Source organism: Crinia signifera, chromosome 1 (assembly GCF_055691185.1).
Source record: "Crinia signifera chromosome 1, ASM5569118v1, whole genome shotgun sequence".
Lineage (NCBI taxonomy): Eukaryota > Metazoa > Chordata > Amphibia > Anura > Myobatrachidae > Crinia > Crinia signifera.
Window position 1 is genome coordinate 282,435,156 of NC_139217.1, and position 21,868 is coordinate 282,457,023.

The 21,868-nt window shown below is 44.3% G+C and overlaps 1 protein-coding gene across 5 annotated transcripts in view; it reads left to right on the top strand.

Annotated features, from left to right (window-relative positions):
- Positions 1–21,868, top strand: part of FSD1L (fibronectin type III and SPRY domain containing 1 like) — a 76,154-nt gene that overhangs the window by 38,900 nt on the left and 15,386 nt on the right. For 3 of the 5 annotated variants that reach the window (XR_014473599.1, XM_083184956.1, XM_083184947.1), the window contains 4 exons: positions 2,373–2,471; positions 10,031–10,160; positions 12,048–12,077; positions 19,358–19,458. Coding sequence is in view for 4 of the 5 variants with exons in the window: in XM_083184956.1 (XP_083041082.1) it covers positions 2,373–2,471; positions 10,031–10,160; positions 12,048–12,077; positions 19,358–19,458 (360 nt within the window). In the remaining variant the exon portion in view is untranslated. The remainder of the gene's footprint in view (positions 1–2,372; positions 2,472–10,030; positions 10,161–12,047; positions 12,078–19,357; positions 19,459–21,868) is intronic. The other 2 variants (XM_083184965.1, XM_083184975.1) reach the window with 2 other exon arrangements.

Here is a 21,868-nt window from a genome sequence, read left to right on the forward strand (position 1 = left end):
CGGGTGCGGGAACAGCCAAGTTAGTGGGTTCACCGGAGCCACAATATGGAAACGATAAAGGATAAAGAAGGGGAGGTGGTGTTGGAGTGTATGTGACTTGTCACCTATTGGGTTATTCCATCATACATATATGGTGATGGCCAACTTACAAACTGGGATATTTGTTTAAGAAATGTTTATTCTAAAGACAGTTTGTATTACAATGTAGCAGAAGAATGCAAGCAACAAATAATACAAACCACATACAAAATGCCTTATTTACTCCTTAAGCCATGGTTTGGTTCAAGGGCAACCAGACACCCACATGCCAGTGTCCAGCCATTCTCCGCTGAAGACCACTGTGCAAATGCTAGTCACTACTAAAGGCTAACGCATTTGAGTCCCAGACGGACAGCTTTAACCTTCCACCAACAGCCCTGCGCCTGCACCTCCCCAATGTTACTGAGACCTACAGATCCTGGAGTAACGCATTTGGGGCAGTACTTACCGGGGGAGCTGCGACTGCAGAAAGGCTCCTGGTGACTGTTGCGGAGTAATAGTCATAGGTCAGACCCACCCCAGTCTTTAACAACAAAACAACATTGAAAGAACATAAAATACAGATAGCCAGCTGAGACTCAAAACGTATTCCGATGAACGGCTACGTTTAACTAAGGTGAAGTATAATTCTGCTCTTTTTGTAGGAGCAGCTCCTAATAGAATTTTGTAATGACTGGGTTGATATGGTGTAAATGGGGGTTATTCTGATTCACTTGGAAAGGCACAAACACTCTCTAATGGACAAAACCATGTGCACTGCAGGTGAGGCTAATGTATCATAAGCAGAGAGAGTTACATTTGGGTGGGTTGTACTTCAAACTGATATCTATATTGTAGTGTAAAAATAAAGCAGCCAGGATTTACCCTGCACAGAAACAATAAAACACCCAAATGTAACTCTCTCTGCACATGTTACATCAGCCCCACCTGCAGTGCATATAGTTTTGTCCATTAGCGAGTGATTGTGCTTTTCCGAGTGAATCAGAATTACCCCCGATGTGTATGTGAAATTAATGCGGCAAGTGAAAGTGACATAACTTGAGTAACTTATAGAAAGTGAGCTTTATGAAACAGGAATGACAAAGTAGAAGATCAACCATTTGAAACAGCCATTTACTGTATATGATTAGAGTCAAGGGAATATATTTAGCTTGTTTTAAATAACTAGCAAACTGTCATGGAGATAAGTGTATAAATATCTCAATATATGCGCTTCTCCCCTTAGAACATCTTCTATCATTAAACAATAAAATAGAAATAAGATTACATTACTCGATAGTAAAAAAAATAATAGATAAAATACAATTGATGAAGCATAAATTAAAAATCAAAGTTGAGAGGTTCACTTAAATCTGTTAATAGTTTCATACAGATATAGACACACTCATCCAAGCTGCAGCTGTTCGCACCCCATACCATGTTTTCCATGCTGTGGTTATGTTTGTAACGGTCCATTTATTTTACAATGTGCCAATTGCAGATGCGTGCAATCACAGCCTGACGCACTGAATCGCTCACTAGAAGCTTGTGTACCCATGCAGGGCCGCAATCAAGGGGGTACTGTGGGCACAGCTGTCCTGGGCGCAGCCACTCTGACAGAGGGAAGGGCCGGGCCGCTCATTCTTCAAACCATACCCCCCCACAGTCATGCTCGACTGCCTCCACTGAGCAGTGGGCTGCAGCGGTAACAGCGCAGCAGAGGGTGGGGGCCCCTGTGATTCGCTCTGCTCCCCCCAGTGACCAGCACAGCAGCAGAGCCGGCCGGGTGGTGAATGAGCATCAAATCTATTTTGTTAAGGCCCCACCATTTCTAGTGGCAGCCCTGCACCTGCGTATGCATCACGGGTAAGCTAAGCATGACTGCAACTATATATTACAATATTTATACACGTATCTCCGTGACCATTTGCTAATTATTTAAAAAGACACAAATATATTGCCTTATCGCTAATCATATATAGCATTACCTACTGTTGTATCAACTTTTAGCTTGTGTTGAACATTCCGGTTTTATTTAGTTCACTACACTATTTCAGATATTTGTCCTTATTAAGCATCACAGTGTCCATAAGTGACTTGTGTTCATGTGAACCAGATGTGATACCTACTGTATACTTGGGTCTGAGCGAGAGGAAAGTCATCTTTTAGATCTTGGATTGGTGGCTTCTGTCTCTTCCCAGGAGCTTCTCCTATGCATATGGGTGGTTTTGTTTTTCACCACAATACATTATATTGATGTCATGGTGTGCAGTGTTGTATGTGGTGACAGCACAGAGATGCTGCTTTCCCATCCCAGATCATTCATCATGTACTGCACTTATATTTGCATGCAGGTTTGAAGTTTGACTCCAAGTATATGAACTTCAGAGTACGGGCATGCAACAAAGCAGTAGCAGGGGAATACTCCGATTCAGTCACACTGGAAACCAAAGGTACTGTATTGTGACATACTGTATTAACAAATTGTGGCTTCTAATTGGTGCTTCCTTTTTACAGAACAAATTATCTTACCCCCGCTACTCAATCTAACTATCAGGAAGACTTTTCATTGTTATTTGTTGAGCATCACGTATCCAAAATGCTTGGGACCATAAGCATTTGGATAACGGATTATTCCGTATTTTGGAATATTTTAAATTTCAATGATTTATCTTGAGGGATCTTGCATTTATGTTGTATAAACCCATCAAACGCATGAAATACCCAAAAATATATTTTATTTGTGCATGAAACAAGGTTTCAAAACATGAAACAAAGTTTGTGTACTATCTCAGGCACGGACTTTGAATGCCAAGCAATCATTTTCTTGCACATATGTAGTGGCAGTTACATATCATGTCCCCAGTAGTGCCAGTTACATGTCATGTCCCCAGTAGTACCAGTTACATGTCATGTCCCCAGTAGTACCAGTTACATGTCATGTCCCCAGTAGTGCCAGTTACATGTCATGTCCCCAGTAGTGCCAGTTACATGTCATGTCCCCAGTAGTGCCAGTTACATGTCATGTCCCCAGTAGTGCCAGTTACATTTCATGTCCCCAGTAGTGCCAGTTACATGTCATGTCCCCAGTAGTGCCAGTTACATATCATGTCCCCAGTAGTGCCAGTTACATATCATGTCCCCAGAAGTGGCAGTTACATGTCAAGTCCCCAGAAGTGGCAGTTACATGTCATGTCCCCAGTAGTGGCAGTTACATATCAGGTCCCCAGTAGCGCAGTTACATATCAGGTCCCCAGTAGTGCCAGTTACATATCAGGTCCCCAGTAGTGCCAGTTACATATCAGGTCCCCAGTAGTGCCAGTTACATATCAGGTCCCCAGTAGTGCCAGTTACATATCAGGTCCCCAGTAGTGCCAGTTACATATCAGGTCCCCAGTAGTGCCAGTTACATGTCATGTCCCCAGTAGTGCCAGTTACATGTCATGTCCCCAGTAGTGCCAGTTACATGTCATGTCCCCAGTAGTGCCAGTTACATGTCATGTCCCCAGTAGTGCCAGTTACATGTCATGTCCCCAGTAGTGCCAGTTACATATCATGTCCCCAGTAGTGCCAGTTACATGTCAAGTCCCCAGAAGTGGCAGTTACATGTCATGTCCCCAGTAGTGGCAGTTACATGTCATGTCCCCAGTAGTGGCAGTTACATATCAGGTCCCCAGTAGTGCCAGTTACATATCAGGTCCCCAGTAGTGCCAGTTACATATCAGGTCCCCAGTAGTGCCAGGTACATATCCGCTCCCCAGTAGTGCCAGGTACATATCATCGCCACAGTAGTGGTGTTACCTATGTCCCCAGTAGTGCCAGGTACATATCCGCTCCCCAGTAGTGCCAGGTACATATCCGCTCCCCAGTAGTGCCAGGTACATATCCGCTCCCCAGTAGTGCCAGGTACATATCCGCTCCCCAGTAGTGCCAGGTACATATCCGCTCCCCAGTAGTGCCAGGTACATATCCGCTCCCCAGTAGTGCCAGGTACATATCCGCTCCCCAGTAGTGCCCGGTACATATCCGCTCCCCAGTAGTGCCCGGTACATATCCGCTCCCCAGTAGTGCCCGGTACATATCATCGCCACAGTAGTGGTGTTACTGATGTCCCCAGTAGTGCCAGGTACATATCAGGTCCCCAGTAGTGCCAGGTACATATAAGGTCCCCAGTAGTGCCATGTACAGATGTCCCCAGTATTGCTTTTAGCAAAGAAAAAAAAAGTACATTCTTTAAAGTATGATTTTTGGAATAATTTGGATATGTGATACTTCGATAAGGGATACTCAACCTGTAATATCATTGTATTATTTAGAAAGCAGAACCATAGTCAGAAAATAAATTAAAACCCTGATACTAAAGAACTCCAATGAAGTGATGTTAAGGCCCATTTACCAAAGATCGTATTTGCAATGGGATCCGGGCATATTAGCACAATGGGAGCATATTGGGTTTGATAAATTGTCTTCTATGTGTGGTATTCAATCCCAGATTCCGACTGTTGGAATATCCCGACAGTTGGAATCCTGGTCCGTTTTCACTAAGCTCGACTGTAACTCAACAGTCGGAATTAAATGTTCCAGCTGTCGAGTGTTGAAAAGTGGGGATCGGGAAAATGGCTGTAGATTGTAGAAAACCACTTGTGAATTCGACAACCTGCGGCCATTTCCGACAAATCATATCCAAAGTCGGATTTGTTTTGTCGGAATCTGCCTTCAATGCTGTTGGAAACGGCATAATAAAATAGGTAGCAGTCACTACTTCCCCCGGTGGAAATAGCAGCCGAGATCTAATACCCCCTTTTGTTTTTCTCATAGGCAAACTTAAAGGTGACCATACACACGCAGATTTATCTTCAGATCTGTCTGGTTGGAACAAAAACATTGTTATGAATGAGAGCAAATGACAGTTGACCATATGCTTGGAAATGCTGGAAAACTGACAAACTGTCACTCATCCATAACCATGTTTTTGTTCCAACCAGCCAGATCTGCAGATAAATCTTACTAGTGTATGGGCACCTTAAGGGTCACATTCAATAATAAACCTAAATTTAGTTTAGGGAAATGTTAGGGACTTGCCCGACTAATGAGGTCACCTGGATGCGGTGGGCAAGCCGTTACTTATGGCCATAAATAAGCGAAGAACCTCGCTAAAAATGTAAAATTTTATTGCTAAATTTTTAAATTGGGAGTTTAATTTGTGCACCTGCACCTTTGACTTTGTATGCAGTTCTACTGAAAGGTCTCCGCAGGGTCGCACCTCTCAATTGGTGTGCACCCCAGGACCCCACCCCTGTATATCTAAATTTAGTTTAGTATTCTGGTAAAATTAATGAATATGCCCTTTGGATTTTTACATTACTTAGTCCTCTGGTGACGTACCCCTCCTCGGTGACACCTTCTACTCCACTTCCACTGACAGGTTGTTGTGTCTGCTTATATGCATTACACTTTCATTTGGCAGGGACACACAATGCTTTGAGGGCTTGGTCCTTTGCCTTCAGTTGGGACTGAATCGCTCTCACCATCTATAGAGGGACTAAGCTGTACATAGGCAAACCTAGTCTTGCTTTACCACTTTTTAAGTACTGAAAGGAGGACAAACTGTAGTGAGTGCGAAAAGAGTTTATGTCCTCCTGTTGTTGAATGATACCTTTTATTCTAACTTAACAAACCTCATTTTATTACTGCAATTTCTATTGTAGTAAGAACAATAATAATAAGTATTATTGGTAGTATTGTTTTTTGGCCCTTTTGGTGACATATGATTAGGGTTTGTGTTATTCAGACATTGTTTATGCTGATATGGAAGGAAGTACTACTTTCTGTGTCAGAAAATGAATACCCATGTATTGTACTGAACAGCTACAGAATAAAGTGAAAGTAAGCCATACATTTTAGGGTTTACTATAGTGTATATATATATATTGTGGCATGAGCTGGGTATATTGCCAGTGAACATGCCTGCAGGTTTAGGTAAGTATTCTAAGGCTAACACCAACCTACCCTTGCCTCTCAGCCTAGCCCTAATCCCCACCCAGCCTAACTCCTCACCTTCACCTTTAGCAGCCTGACTCTAACGCCAATGTGTCTGCCCACTGAGGTCAGTAAAGGCCCATACACACTGGGCGACTTTGAGCTGAAAGTCGCTCAAAACAGCAGTGTGTATGCACTGAGTGGCTTTCCCCGCATCTATAGCGATCAGCGCTGTCCATACATGCTGGGCATAGTCGTCCAGTGTGTATGGACCTTAACTGACAGCCATGCAGCATGTGTATACACACACACACAGCACTATGCACCAGTATATCTGTAGATCCGTCATCGGGTTTGGTTCTATTAACATAAAAAAGCATAAGGCTATAGACCAGGGGTATTCAGCATGCGCACCTTCAGCCGCTGTCGAACTACACATCCCAGCATGCCCTGCCACCATTTTGTTAGGAGTGCATTAAAAAAACTCAGACATTATGCATGCTGGGATATGTAGTTTCACAGCAACTAGAGGGCCATATGGTGAATACCCCTGCTATAGACCATTACTTTTTATAAAGGTCTCATAAATTATTTTGTGATGTTTAATGTGGTAATTCACTGATGGTATTATGTTAAATAATTTTTACATATTTTAATACCTGTAGTGTGTTGTAAACCTATTGTCAGTACCTGGGAATTCTGTGGACCCGGGTGACTACCAGGAACCAGGGTAGCTTGCAGGGTAGCAGGGCGAATATAAGTCCTTCTCATACGGGACCTGGGAGGAGCCCGGAGTCTGAGGACACTGACGTGTAGAAGTTCGCCACGGGGTGGATGATGAAGGAACAGGTGGCAGACAGGAAACAGGAACCAGTTGTCACACAGGTGACTGCAGTAGGTAGCACCCAGGCAGGGGTGCACAGGAGACTGTGGCAGGCTGCAGCCAAGCAGAAGGTACACTGGAGACTGGTATAGGTTGTACCCAAACGGAAGGTGCACAGGAGGTTGCTTGCAGAATGCACCTGGACTGAAGGTACACAGGTGATAGCAGGAGTTGTACCCAAACGGAAGGTGCACAGGAGGTTGCTTGCAGAATGCACCTGGACTGAAGGTACACAGGTGATAGCAGGAGTTGTACCCAAACGGAAGGTGCACAGGAGGTTGCTTGCAGAATGCACACAGACTGAAGGTACACAGGTGATAGCAGGAGTTGTACCCAAACGGAAGGTGCACAAGATGTTGTTTGCAGGTTGCACCCAGACTGAAGTTACACAGGTGAGCAGGACTGATTGCACCTTGGAGCAGAATGCTGGAGGTGCACAGATGTTCAAAGGCTGATTGCACTTGGAGCAAGACGCTGAAAGTGCACAGGTAGTGAGGAGAGCTCAGGACGCTGGTGTTCCCTAAGGATTGACAAGCGAAGAACTGGCGCCAGCTTGGTTCAAACACAAGTCTTTAATCCCCCTTGAGAGTCTCTGATAGGCTGCTGACTTCAGCCCGGATTGCATTAGCTGGCTTCACCAAGATGGCGCCTGCTGCGCAGACGCTGCGGCAGAGGTAGTGTGCCTTGTGTCAGTGAAGTCCCCACAGGCGGCCGGAAGCACTGTAGCTGCCGTTCCGCCGGTGCCCGCATCCAGAGTGAGGGGACAGAGGCGGGAACCAGCCCAGGACACTCCACGCCAGCACAAGGCAACCAGTCAGAGCGGGCAGCGTCACCCACACATAATGGTGACTGCCCACGTCCTCCTGGCACTCTGCTCAGACGCCCGAGACCACGCACCTGGACCAGATCCCGCCGCACTAACCGGACTGGTAAGCGACACATGCGGACCGTGACACCTATTACTATACACACAGTACATGAAATATAGTTGTTGTGTTTTTAAACTTGATTTACGTTAATAAACAGTCCAGTTAAATGACTCCTACATCTTTGGTATATATTTGTCTCTTTATTCCCATTGCTATATACATTGATCAAAAGCAAAGAGATGACCTGGAGAATTTATAAAGCTCCTTCCAGTAGAAACTGATGTACCCTGAAGAATTCTGTCTTAAGTTCTGTAATAAGGCTGTGATACTGAAGTAGCTGTAATGGGCAGGGACATGTTAGCTTGTTCTCAAGCATTCAAGCTACCTAGTCACTTCACATTAGTAGAGGGGAAGTGAGTGGGCACTGGAAGCCCTCAGAGAAGGGAACATTTATTTTCACTCTCTCTATTTGTCAGCTTTTACCATGAAATCACCAAACCTGAAACAGCCTAAAAATCTTACAATATGCCTAATAATAATCGCCTATACAGTTGCCTAATAACAATAGTTCAAATATTTGTATAAAAATGACAGGCACAAACCATAACTGCAGATGTGGAAAATATGCTGCAATGTAAGAGTGATTTCAAAAATAGAAGTATTAATAGTTTCTTTTTATCATCATCAAGGTCTCATCTTGGGGTGTCAAGATGTGCTGTTCAAGCTCTTTTGAAGAAGCACAAATACATGGGCAACATTTAGTATTGTAGGTTCAGCCAAGGAAACTACGTGCATCAGATAAAAGGCACATCATGCTTCCTTCCCTTTGACATTGCTAGATGTCCAGCAGTGACATCAGCTCAGAACTGGCAGAAATCAGTGGGAGCCAGGTATACCCATTTACCGCTCAGAAAAGTCTGGCCAGAAGTGGTCTGCATGAAAAAATTTTGGCCAAAAAGACATGCCTTCGATGTGGAAACAAGGCCACGAAAACATAGGAAATGGGGTGCAGAAAAATGGCAGCAGGTGCTCTGGACTGATGAGGGAAATGTGAAATATTTAGCTGTAACAAAAGGCAGTTTGTTCATTGGAGAGCGGTACAATAATGAGTGTCTTCCTGCAATAGTGAAGCATGGTGGAGGTTCCTTTGCAAGCTTGGAGCTGCATTTCAGCAAATGGAGTTGGTAATTTGGTAAGATTAATGGTGTCCTCAAACAGAAATACATGCAGGTATTTATTCATCATGCAGTACCATCAGGGAGGCATCTGATTGGCTCCAATCGTATTCTGCATCATCACAACAATTACAAAAATACAGCAAATATCATTAAGAATTAGCTTCAGCGTAAAGATAAACAATGTGTCCAGGATGTGGTTATTATCCTGGGGCCCCCACAGAGTCCTGAATTCATTGAGTCTGTCATAATTAGTTGAAGAGACCGAAGGATTTGAGCAAGTCTAAACAGAAGATATATAGGGGTGTACACACTGGGAGATTTTGATTAATGGACAATTTTGACTAAGCAATTTTGGGAGAAATTTTGGCTAGATGCACTGGAGATTTTGACAAAGCGATTTTGTCAAAATTGCCTTGCCTGCACAGTCAATCTATGCTAAGCAATTTCTGCTAGACCATATTGACTGAGCAGGAGAAAAATAGGGAGATTTTGGCTAACCTTCTAGGAGATTTTGACTATCTAGTTAAAATCTCCTGTTAAAAGTTCTCCATGTGTACATCCCTTTATTCTCCATGATGTGGATATTTGGAACAACCTCCCTGCCGAGTTACTTCAAAAACTGAGTGCAAGTGTGCATACTGTAGGAGAATTTATGCTATTTTTACAGGCAAAGGGTGGTTAGTCCAAATTTGAATTACATTTCTCTTCTGTTCATTTACTTTGCATTTTATTATTGATACAAATAAACTACTAATTGCTGTGTGTGAGTATATGTATATATTATACAAAATATTTAGCGTGCACATGTTATGCAGTGCTTTACTGAGAGTAGTTAGTCATTCACCTCAGCAATTATGATAGTGCACTCAGCACTGGGGAGATGTATCAAAGCTTGGCGAGGGGATACAATTTTAACCAATCAGCTCCTGTTATTTTTTTAAACACAACTGTAATATATTAGAGGTTGAATGACTGGTACTTTATCTCTCTCCACTTTCTCCAAGCTTGGATACCTCCCCCCTCCTTTAGTCTATGTTGCTGTAAAACTATTGTGAGGTCAAATGTTTATACAAAACATCACATTTTTATTTGTTGTCCTGTAGCGCTGACCTTTGGCCTTGACAACACGTGTTCCCATCTTAATCTGAAAGTGGAAGACTCCTATGTAGAATGGGATCCAATGGCTGGTAAAAGTCAAGAAAGTAAGGTGAAAGGAAAAGAGAATAAAGGCAGGTAAGCGTGGATTTGTTACTACATTGTCTGTGTTTCACCTTATTCTTCTATTGTACATTCCGGCTTGGGGAATATGTCAGTTTGTACCAATAATTTGTGATAATATTTCAGCACTAGGAATATTTCAGGAATTACACTTTCTAAATTGTGTTTTAAAAATAGCTTATTTTACTTTCACTTGATTTACACTAAACTTTTATGTTATACTGTACCAACAGGCCCTAATTTATTTGTTGGATGTAAGTTAATTTGTGCTCCAACAGTAAAAAAAAAAGTGCTCTGCCACAGTGAACAAAAAGTTTATTTGAGTTGCAAGTTACTTGCTGTCTCGCACCTCTGTGCAGCTGGGTGTAAAGGATTTTTTTAAAATGCTGTGCAATCGCTTATCCCACCCAAAAAATGCTCAGCAGCAGGGCTATAGATTTGTTTCTTACCGCTAAAGTAGGCAAACAACAAGCATACAGTTCTCCCGCATAAGCATCAGTAGTAAGCAAAACAATAATTAAATACATAATACCCCTGTGATCAATCTAAATTCTACTAGCTTACATCACAAGAGCAGACTAGATGGGCCAAGGGGTTCTTTTCTGCAGTCAAATTCTGTTTCTATAGTCCTTTTTGTCTATAGTTATGATCCCTTTTTTCACACCGGCTCCTTTATTTTTTAGATATTGCTGCTGTCACTATCACATATGTTTTACAATCCTGGAAATAACATTCTACTGTAGTTAAAATAGTGGTACTTGTTTCCTAGAACGGCGCCCACTAAGCTATTTGCTTAGTGTGCTATTCTGCGTAGGGAAATCTCATTGCATCGCATGGGCCATTTTAGTGACATGCGATGCAATTTTTTCATGTAATTTATTCACTGCTTTGTGTACCCCAGGGTATCGCATTGCATCGCACCTGCCGCTAAATCGCATGCGATCGCATATATAGGGTGTGCGATGCCATTACATTAGGTATACAATAATATGATTGTATGTCCTAAAAATATAGGTTTCACGCACCCCCACTATCCACGCCACCCCGAAGTATGGCGAGCGGCGTCAGAACGCGTCCTCAGACTTTTTCATACCCCCACTATCCACGTCGGTGTGGAGTTGATTTTATATAGTGTGGCGAGTGCAGCGAGCCACTGAGCCCGAAGCGTGGAAAGCGCAGCGAGCCCCTCGAGGGGACGTGGAATACATGTAAAGTAATATGCGTCCCCTCGCGGGGCTCGCTGCGCTTGCCACTCTTCGGGCTCGTGGCTCGCTGTATTTGCCACACATAGAGTCAACTCAACGCTGACGTGGATAGTGGGGGTAAGAAAAGGTCGGAGGACGCGTTCAGACGCCCCTTGCGGGGCACACTGCGCTCGCCACGCTTCGAGGTGGCGTGGATAGTGAGGAGGGGGGTGCGTAAAACCTCTTTTGTATAGGTAATACAGTGGGGCACACAGAGCATTGAAAAAATTACATTAAAAAATCGCATAGCATGCCGCTATAATGGCCCATGCGAGGTGATGTGATTTCCCTACGTTAGCGTACGTAGGAAATCTGGGCGCCGTTCTAGGAAACAAGTACCAAAATAGTAAAGCAATAAAAATCAAGTGTTTGTATAAGGAGCTCAAATTGGATTACAAACTGACACATCCCGATATCACACATGGGGGTTTATTTGCTAAGGTGGGAGTTCTGTTTCAGACAGATGGGATGTTGCTATGAGCAACCAATCAGATTCTATCTATTCAAATTCAGAAGGTTCAGAAGTAGCATCTGATTGGTTGCCCATAGTTCCATCCCATCTGAAATAGAACTCTCACCATAGTAAATAAACCCATTCGTTTTTTTTATACTGCACACCAAATAACTCACGGTTTTGCTTATCTCTGTTGTCTGACAGTGGCCATGTTACCCTGAAGAACAGCCCCAGGTGAAGATACTGTAGATATGAGTAGCACTAGGACCTCTCTTCTGCCTTGCCTGGAATCTCTAGCATACAACTATTTCTAACACTAACTTAATGCAAACAATCTAGCCAGCCTTTCCTTAGATCACAGAAAGCATTCCTCCCTCTCTAGCATGGGTGCGGTATAGCTGACAGACATGGTCATTAGGTCAACATGCCCAAGATCGACACAAGCAAAAGGTTGACACATGAAAAGATAAGCATGGTTCACATTTTTTTTTGGGTACTTGTTTCCTATCTGGGCGCCCAGGTTTTCAACGTACGGCACCGTAATGAAATCGGATCGCATCGCATCGGATTCGGTACTCGATGATGTACGATGGCATACGATGCTATCCGATCTGATCCGATTTAATTTTAAATCGGATCGCATCGCATGCGGTGACGCGATCAACCCCGATTTTTACATTGGAATCAATGTTAAATGGTCCCTGAGACCCGATTTTACATTGATTTCAATGTAATAACCCCGCAAACCCACGATTTGTATAGGAAACCCCCCCCCTGATGGTTTAAAATGCGCCTCCATTGTTAACGCCATCCCAGTATTGACGTCAACCCGAAGCATGGCGAGCGGCGGCGGTACGCGTCCTCCGACTTTTTCATACCCCCACTATCCACGTCGGCGTGGAGTTGAGAATAGAATAGTGTGGCGAGCGCAGCGAGCCACCGAGCCCGAAGCGTGGCGAGCGCAGCGGATACCTGTGAAGCCCGCGAGGGGACACGGATACCTGTGAAGTATCCGCGTCCCCTCGCGGTGGCTCGCTGCGCTCGCCACGCTTCGGGCTCGGTGGCTCGCTGCGCTCGCCACACTATTCTATTCTCAACTCCACGTCAACGTGGATAGTGGGGGTATGAAAAAGTCGGAGGACGCGTACCGCCGCCCCGCGCGGGGCTCGCTGCGCTCGCCACGCTTCGGGTTGACGTCAATAATGGGGTGGCGTTAACAATGGAGGCGCATTTTAAACCATCAGGGGGGGTTTCCTATATATCCTATGGGCCAACCATAAAAGCGGGAACGAAATCGGATCGCATCGCATCGTTCAATATCGTGTATGTGCATTTGTGGTATGCGATGCGATCCGATTTTTATACGGAGAATAGCATGGTGCGCAATTAACCTAGCGGGCGCCCAGATAGGAAACAAGTACCTTTTTTTGTGTCGATGTAGACACCTAAGTACGGGGACCACCAATTAGAGTATCGCTCTGCCATACTTCAGGTCAGGTGCCTTACTCGGTACTTGTAGATTGGCGCCGTGCTACTTCCGGGTTCTACGCTCGCCACAACTATCTAAAATAAACTACAGTAAGTTAACTCCATGCCAACATGGATAGTTCATACCCCCACTATCCATGTTGGCATGGAGTTGACTTTAGATAGCGTAGCGAGCCACCGAGCCCGCAGTGTGGGCGAGCGAAGTGAGCCCCGCAAGGGGACTCAGTCACACGGCGCCATGCTGGCACCGTGAAACTACACAAGTACCCCTCACTCTGCTACTGCTGTGCACGACACACTGTACTGTTCCCAATCCAAGTCCAAATGGATGGTGAAGTATGAAAAAGCAAACAGAAAAATCTGAGAAGATTTATGTCGGCCTTGTGCATGTTAACCGTTTTGACTGCCATCCATCCAGATACCCCCTAGCCCAGTGGTTCTCAAACTTGATCCTCAGGATCCCACACAGTTCACGTTTTCCAGGTCACCCGACAGGTGCACTCATGACTGACACGTTTTAAAATATCCACAAATAGAGCTAATTACTTCACTTGATTCTGTGAGAAGACCTGGAAAAAATCACTGTGTAGGGTCCTGAGGACCGATTTTGAGAACATGTGCTCTAGTCTTATAGGGCCTAATTCAGACTGGATTGCAAAGTACATTTTTTCTCAAATGGACAAAACCATGTGCACTGCAGGCAGAGAGAGTTAGATTTGGGGGGGTTATTGTGTACATTGTGTACATACACAGTACAATTGTTGGGTGATGCCTGCTCCCATCACACATCTCATTGCACAGCTCAAAAAGTATGTGCTGCACATACTTTTTGTATTAGCGTTCATCTCATTGCAAAACCTATGCGATGTGATATTGTATGCAATAATTGTACCGTGTATGGGCACCTTTACACTTCAATTTAGATTTCAGTTTGAACACACCTCACCCAAATCTAACTCTCTACACATATTACATCCGCCCCACCTGCAGTGCAACATGGTTGTGCCCATTAGTGAAAAAAATAGCTTTTTGATCCAGTCTGAATTAGACCCATATTTTGTTATATCGATGTAGTAGAAGACCAATGTAGTCCCAGCATAGCAATACCAACAACCTTTCCTTAATAGATATTACTTTTGTGTAGGCAAGCTGTCTCTGCAAAATGGACTGTACTTAACAGTATATCCAGGGACCTGTTGACTTATTTTTATTCTCATTGCAAGATATATGAAATGGTTTGTTGGAATATGAGTTAGGAAGCTCGCAAATGTGCATAATCCCCAACCTTATGCAATTGGCTAAATAAATCCTTGTTAGCTCATAGTGAAGTGACCAAATGAAGAGGTTAGAATAATTTATTGCCATCATCAAAATCAATATAAGCATGTGTCAGGTGTACTCAGCTTTTTATAGGCACTTTGTCTGCTACTGTAGTTTAAAGAAGAAATACATATACTGTGTGTGCTTTCTTTAATCACCGATAGGCTGCTGGATTTTGTTTGCTGGAAATGTCATTATTTTTTCTTTCTGTGTATGCATTGGTCATTTATGGGCAAACATTGTAAGATTAATGGGCTTAGCTTTATATTATAAAATGTTAACCATCTGTTACAGTCATTAACTGTAACTGTATGTCTGGAAAGATATTGCCCATAAATGACAGTTTATCTATATGAGGAAGCCCCCGGAGCTCCTGCTTTCATCTTGTATGAGAAGGTAGAACTCCGACAAAGGGGCCTCATAGACTGTATTGAAAATATATCCAGAAAAGTTTTTGTTCTTAGCTTGGCTTGTATTTTGTTTTATTTCTTTTTCATGCTTTCATACGCAACTCTTTCTTTTGGTAAGTACTTTTTGCTTAACCTTTATGTTCTAGATTTTGAAGCACTTTTTCCAAGTTCGGAAGCAGTTTGCCTGAGTTCCTGCTGTTTGCTGAATGGCTTTTCTTTGCATCTTGCCTGGTGTTGTATTTTGAATGCTGCTGAGGTTTCCTGACGTGTCGCTGAACCTGAGCAGTATTTCTCTGCTACAATGGTTGCCTTTCTTCCATGAATAAGCAATTACAGTGGCTGGAAAATACACTTTTTTTGTTTGCTAGCTGACGGCATAGCTGCGGCTTAACAGTTTTAATAAACCGATAACATAAACCTCCCAACTGTCCCAAAATTGGCACTTGTCCTGACTCACTGTAGTTTGAAGGAACATTCAGCTCATTGAGGTGAGCAGGTGCCACATGTATCATATGTAGGTGCAATTCAGGAGTGTTGGGGATGTAGCCATGTCCATTGTAACATGTCAGACCACTAACATGTGGCTGCCTTGCACCCTTCTCAGAGGAGGTGTGTCAGTATCCCAATAATGTTTTTTTTTTTTATATATTTTTATAGACTTTGCTGATTGATTTTGTTATGTGAAACTTGCGTATCTGTGTGCAACTGATGCCTGGTACACACCAGGACGACTAGGGCCCCATCCCCTCAATCTAGATCCAATTCCGACCAATTGGATGTAGATTGTGTGGCGATTGGGCCCTTTTCTGTCCTGGTGTGGACCGATGCCGATCCGATTCGCGGTCCCGCGGGTCGGTCGTTATTCAGATCCTACCTGCTGCAGGTAGGATCTGAATAACGACCGACCCGCGGGACCGCGAATCGGATCTGAATAACGACCATACTGCCAGGTGCGGGTCGCTATCGGATCGGACCCGCTCACGGTGCACATCGTGAGCGGGTCGTGCGCCCCCCCGCATCATCGTGAGCGGGTCTGAAGAAACACTGACGACCCGCTCACAATGTGCATCGTGAGCGGGTCGTCGTGGTGTGTACCCCACTTGAGTCTTTGAATCTGCATATGTAATACACGAATGCAGAGGCCGGGGATTGTTTCCACACCAAGTTCTGCTGTGCTTTGTAAACAGACTAAAGCTGGTATCTTACCTGCCACGTAAATTTGTGGCTGATCAGGGATAAGTTCCCGGAGCCATGTATTATCACGGGTCTGAAAGGCTGCTTATTAGGGATTATGCTTTGCGTGCCTAAGGCATGCTAAGCATAATACCTGATACTTGTCCGCATCGGGGTATTAGGACATTGGATTAGGCCCTTTGCACCCCTTGTATCAAATGTAATGGAAAAACTAGCTTGGCCAAAGTCTGTGGCATGCTAAATGGGGCTGTTAGGTGCGATTTGACCAACATTGTATGTGGATGCATCTACAGTATGTATGATGTCTGGACCTGTAAGCACAGTGCCATCTTAAACACATTTTCTGTAAATGCACATACATCCATATTGAAGAGCAGCCATTTTACTTCATTTCAGGAAATATGACATTTATTTGTTTTACCTGTCAGAGAGTGATTTTGTTTTACACTGTTTAGAGCAGTTAGTGTAAATCCCCAGAGATGACCTAGTTCTACCAAATGGAGATGAGGTACAGTACTAGCTTATTTTTCCCTCCTTTCCTTTTTCAAACCTCCACTATTTCCCACTATACCCATAAAGAAGTAATACATGTAAGCTTATTGCTGAAGGTTTGTTTTATGTACTTTATTTACAAGTTCAGTTTAGTTCTGTCAGATTAGATGACCATTTATGTTAGTCCCATGCAAACATCCCAATTTTCACTTTAAGGATTTCACGGTACTTGTTTCCTAGCACGGCGCCCAGATTTTCTACGTATGGCACCATAGGGAAATCGCATCGCATCACATGGGCCTTTATAGCGGCATGCGATGCGATTTTTTTTCATGTATTTTTTTCCCCCTCATTTTACACCACTATATCGCATTGCATCGCATGTCCCGCAAAATAGCATGCGATCAAATGTGATTTTATAGGGTGTACGATGCCATGACATTAGTTATACAATAATATGATTGTATGTCCCAAAAATAGATTTAACGCACCCCCCCTCCCCCACTATCCACGCCATCCCGAAACGTTGCGAGCGGCGGCAGAACGCGTCCTCCAACTTTTTCATTACACCACTATCCACATCGGCGTGGAATTGATTCTATATAGTGTGGCAAGCGCAGTGAGCCACCGAGCCCGAAGCGTGGCGAGCGCAGTGGATTACTTTATTTCGCGTGCGCTCACCACGCTTCAGGCTCGGTGGCTCGCTGCGCTCGCCACACTATATAAAATCAACTCCACGCCGACGTGGATAGTCGGAGGATGCGTTCCACCGCCGCTTGCCACGCTTCGGGGTGGTGTGGATAGTGGAGGGGGGGGGGGGGGGTGCGTTAAACCTATTTTTTGGGACATACAATCATATAATTGTATACCTAATGTCATGGCATCTCGCACACTATAAAATCACATGCAATCGCATGCGATTTTACAGCAGATGCGATGCGATGGCCCGGGGCTGAGAGAGCAGTGAATAAATTACATAGGAAAATCGCATCGCACATCGCATGGCCCTAAAATGGCCCATGCCATGCGATGCGATTTCACTACGCAGCTATGCTAGGAAACAAGTACCGATTTCACAAATATACAGCTGCGAAATAACACAAGGCTAAGTACTGTATGGTGTGTTTTGATAATTACTCTTTTCAAAGTGGAAAGCAAAGACGCAAATTAATTCCCCTCACTGGTTCAGAGGCCTAAAAGATATAAACTGGTCTGATGGACCAAATATTTGTGAGGTACATTTGTCAGTAGAACCAGATTTGTGAGTTTGAACATTGGGTACTTGTGACTTATCTGGGCGCCCGATGTTGAAATTGTATGCCAGTACCCTAAGCATGCCATTTGATGCGATTTCCCTTGAAATTCCCTTGAAGAGAAAATCGCGTTGCATTGTATGCTATAGTATTGCATGCGATGCGATTTGATGCGATTTTAATATGTACAGGCACCCAGATGCCTGTTTCATATGTGAAATCGCCCCCCAGACCCCATTTTTAATTGTATACCCACCCTGATGGCTAAATGACCCCCATTGTTAAAGCCACCCCACTATCAACGCCAACCCGAAGCGTGGCGAGCGCAACGGTACGCGTCCTCCGACCTTTTCATACCCCCACTATCCACGTCGGCGTGGAGTTGATTTTATATAGTGTGGCGAGCGCAGAGAGCCACCGAGCCCGAAGCGTGGCGAGCGGACGTGGATTCCTTCAGAGCTATACGCGTCCCCTCGCGGGCTTCACAGGTATCCGTGTCCCCTCGCCACGCTTCGGGCTCGCTGCGCTCGCCACACTATATAAAATCAACTCCACGCCGACGTGGATAGTGGGGGTATGAAAAGGTCGGAGGACGTGTACCGCCGCCCCTCGCGGGCTCGCTGCGCTCGCCACGCTTCGGGTTGGTGTTGATAGTGGGGTGGCGTTAACAATGGGGGGCATTTAGCCATCAGGGTGGGTATACAATTAAAAATGGGGTCTGGGGGGCCATTTCACATATGAAACAGGCATCTGGGTGCCTTCACATATTAAAATCGCGGCAAATCGCGTCAAATTGCATGCAATCTGATTGTATGCGATGCGATTTGACGCGATTTTTAGGTGCGATGAAGAAAATCGGGCGCCCAGATAAGTCACAAGTACCGAACATTGCAACTTACATACGTGACTTGCTGTGTGCTTTGGAGGTTCACCGTTGATGATAAAATGAGTATTGTTGGCACCTACAGTTAAAAAAATATATATATTTATTAACTAATATAAAAAAAAATGTAATTGAACTAATACGCACTGCTGATTTTTTGGACAACAGTCAGTTAACTGAGAGACAAAAATGATAGCAGAAGGGAGAATCTTCTTTTAATCTCCTGATGATGCAGTATGGTCTCTGTATCATCCATCTTAGCCAGTGTATTAGAAAATAAATCAATTTAATAGTCAGGACAAAATCCTGCTTTGAAGAATGCACAAGGAATACAGCCATGCATACATTATAATTAATACTGTATTATGAACCTCCAAAGTTATATTCTAGTTCTGTAAATGGGTAGACTGCCTCTACATTGTCCATGGCTTTGTCCTTTGCACACTTTTCTCACATTTTGTATCTGTCTTGTAGAAGTGCAACACCATCTCCAAAAAGAACATCTGTCACTTCTCGGCCAGCTATGGGGCGGGGCAGCAGAGACCGCTTCACAGGAGAATCTTATACAGTGTTGGGTAATACCTGTTGTTTACGTCTCCTTTGCTCTGGAGTAAATTTACTAAAGCTTCTTAAAATTAAAAAAAGGGTAATGTTGCCAATAGCAATTAATACAGTTCTGTTTTATCATTTCTCAGTTGCATCTGATTGGTTGCTATGCATAACATCAACTTTTAGAAGCATTAGTTAATTTACCCATTCGTATCCACGTATAGCAATGTATCTATTTCAGTACAATCCTATTTTTCTCGTCTTCCACTAGGGGGCACATGGCGGACAATGGGTATAGCCAGAAGAGGAGTGTCTGGGCACCATAGAGTTAATGTTAATTACCCAGCAGCCAAGGGCTTCCTCTCCCATATACCCAGCCCCAGGCCGGCTAGTTTTCAGTTTGGTGCCAGCAAGGAAAAGTTGAAAGTGAAAGGCCTTTAGGGATTGTCCACTGAGAACTCTCCACTCTGTATATCAATTGGTCGGGAACTTTCTGCCTTATGTCAAGTCCAGTTGTAATGTCAGGGCCATTTCTAGACAATTTGCTCCCGGGGATTCAGTATTGAATCCCGGCGTTCAGAATCCCGACGCCGGAATCCCGACAGCCGAAATGCCGACAAGGGGGGGACGTGGATCGTCCCCCCTTGCGGGCTCGCTGCGCTCGCCACGCAGCGGGCCCGGTGCCTCGCTACGCTCGGCACACTAATTTATTCTCCCTCCTGGGGTGTCGTGGACACCCCAGGAGGGAGAATGTGTCGGCATTTCGGTGGTCGGGATTCTGAACGCCGGGATCCCGACCGCCGGGATTTTAACTGCATCCCGCTCCCGGTGTGAGCAATAAAAATGAAGTCTACGCCTCCCTTAATTCAAAAAGTGTATGGCCTCGCTGTTATGGATGTGGCCTCACTGTGATGGGCGAGGCTTTGCAGGAAAAATCTACCTTATACCCGTTACACATTTTGCCAAATATTGTAATGCTCCGTATAATATGAAGTGCCCCTTGCACCTTATTATGCTCCACACAATATTGCCCCTTACAACATATTATGCTACACGCAGTAATGCTGTGCCTCCATATAATGCCACCATATTATGCTATCACAGTAATGCCCAGGACACCAGATTATGCTCCACACTGTTTGTGCCTTTCTCTGTTTTTTACTTAAGATCCTATTGGTCATCTAGCATCTGTCCTTTCCATTATTTGCTAGCATCTCTCTCCTCTATGTTGGCGCCCATTTTGGGTGGGATATTTTCATCCGTATTCCATGCAGACAGCTAGGCCAAATGGAGTACTTCTGCAGACACTGCATAAATTGCTCAGCCCTATAAATGGCCCTGTTTACAATCTATATATCTGTACAAAACACAAAATAAGAGGCGGCGCTTCGTAGTGCATTAAAAGAGTTATTTAATTGAAGATAAACGGTTACTCCAAGGTACAGCAAATAGAAACTCATACCAATCAATAAAACACTGTGGACTGATTACCACAAGGCATAAGTAAAATACCATGGCAAAGCAGCTGGCACCAGGACATCCATGGTATTTTACCTATGCCTTGTGGTAACCAGTCCACAGTGTTTTAATTGATCGGTACGAGTTTACTGTACCTTGTAGTAACATTTTATATTCAATTAAATAACTCTATTAATGCACTACGAAGCGCACCCTCTCATTTTGTGTTTTGTACAGATTTCTACCTCCTTGGATCCCAAAGGACCTATTGTCTGAGAAGGGTGCTGCAGCCAGATAAATTGGTTTGTGTGCTATTAACTCCTGGTGCACCACCAGGAGGACTTTAGGGGTGTACACATGGTGAGATTTTGGCAGGAGAATTTGACTAGATAGTCAAAATCTCCTAGCTTAGCCAAAATCTCCCTATTTTTCTCCTGCTTAGTCAAAATGGTCTAACATAAATTGCTTAGATTGACAAGGCAATTTTGACAAGATCATAGACTATCATTACTTAAGGTCCATACACACTGGGCGACTATGCCCAGTGTGTATAGACAGCGATGATCGCATTCATAGCTGGGGGGAAAGCCGCTCAGTGCATACACACTGAGCGGCTTTCCCCTGGCCCGGCGCAGATGGAAGGGGGAGGACGGCGTTGCATAGCAGAGAGCTATGCAAAGCCATCCTGAAAGCTGCTTTCCTGGCGATGTTGCGGGAGCGCGCAGCAGCTCTCATCGCTGGGAAATACACACTGGGCGGCTTTGAGCTGAAAGCCGCTCAAACCTGCTGTTTTGAGCGACTTTCAGCTCAGTCGCCCAGTGTCTATGGGCCTTAAGACAAAATCACTCAGTCAAAATCTCCAGTGCATGTAGCCAAAATCTCTCCCAAAATTGCTTAGTCAAAATTGTTCATTAGCCAAAATATCTCTGTGTGTACACCCCTTTTGTGCTGGACAATTGGACTTAGTGATATATCAGC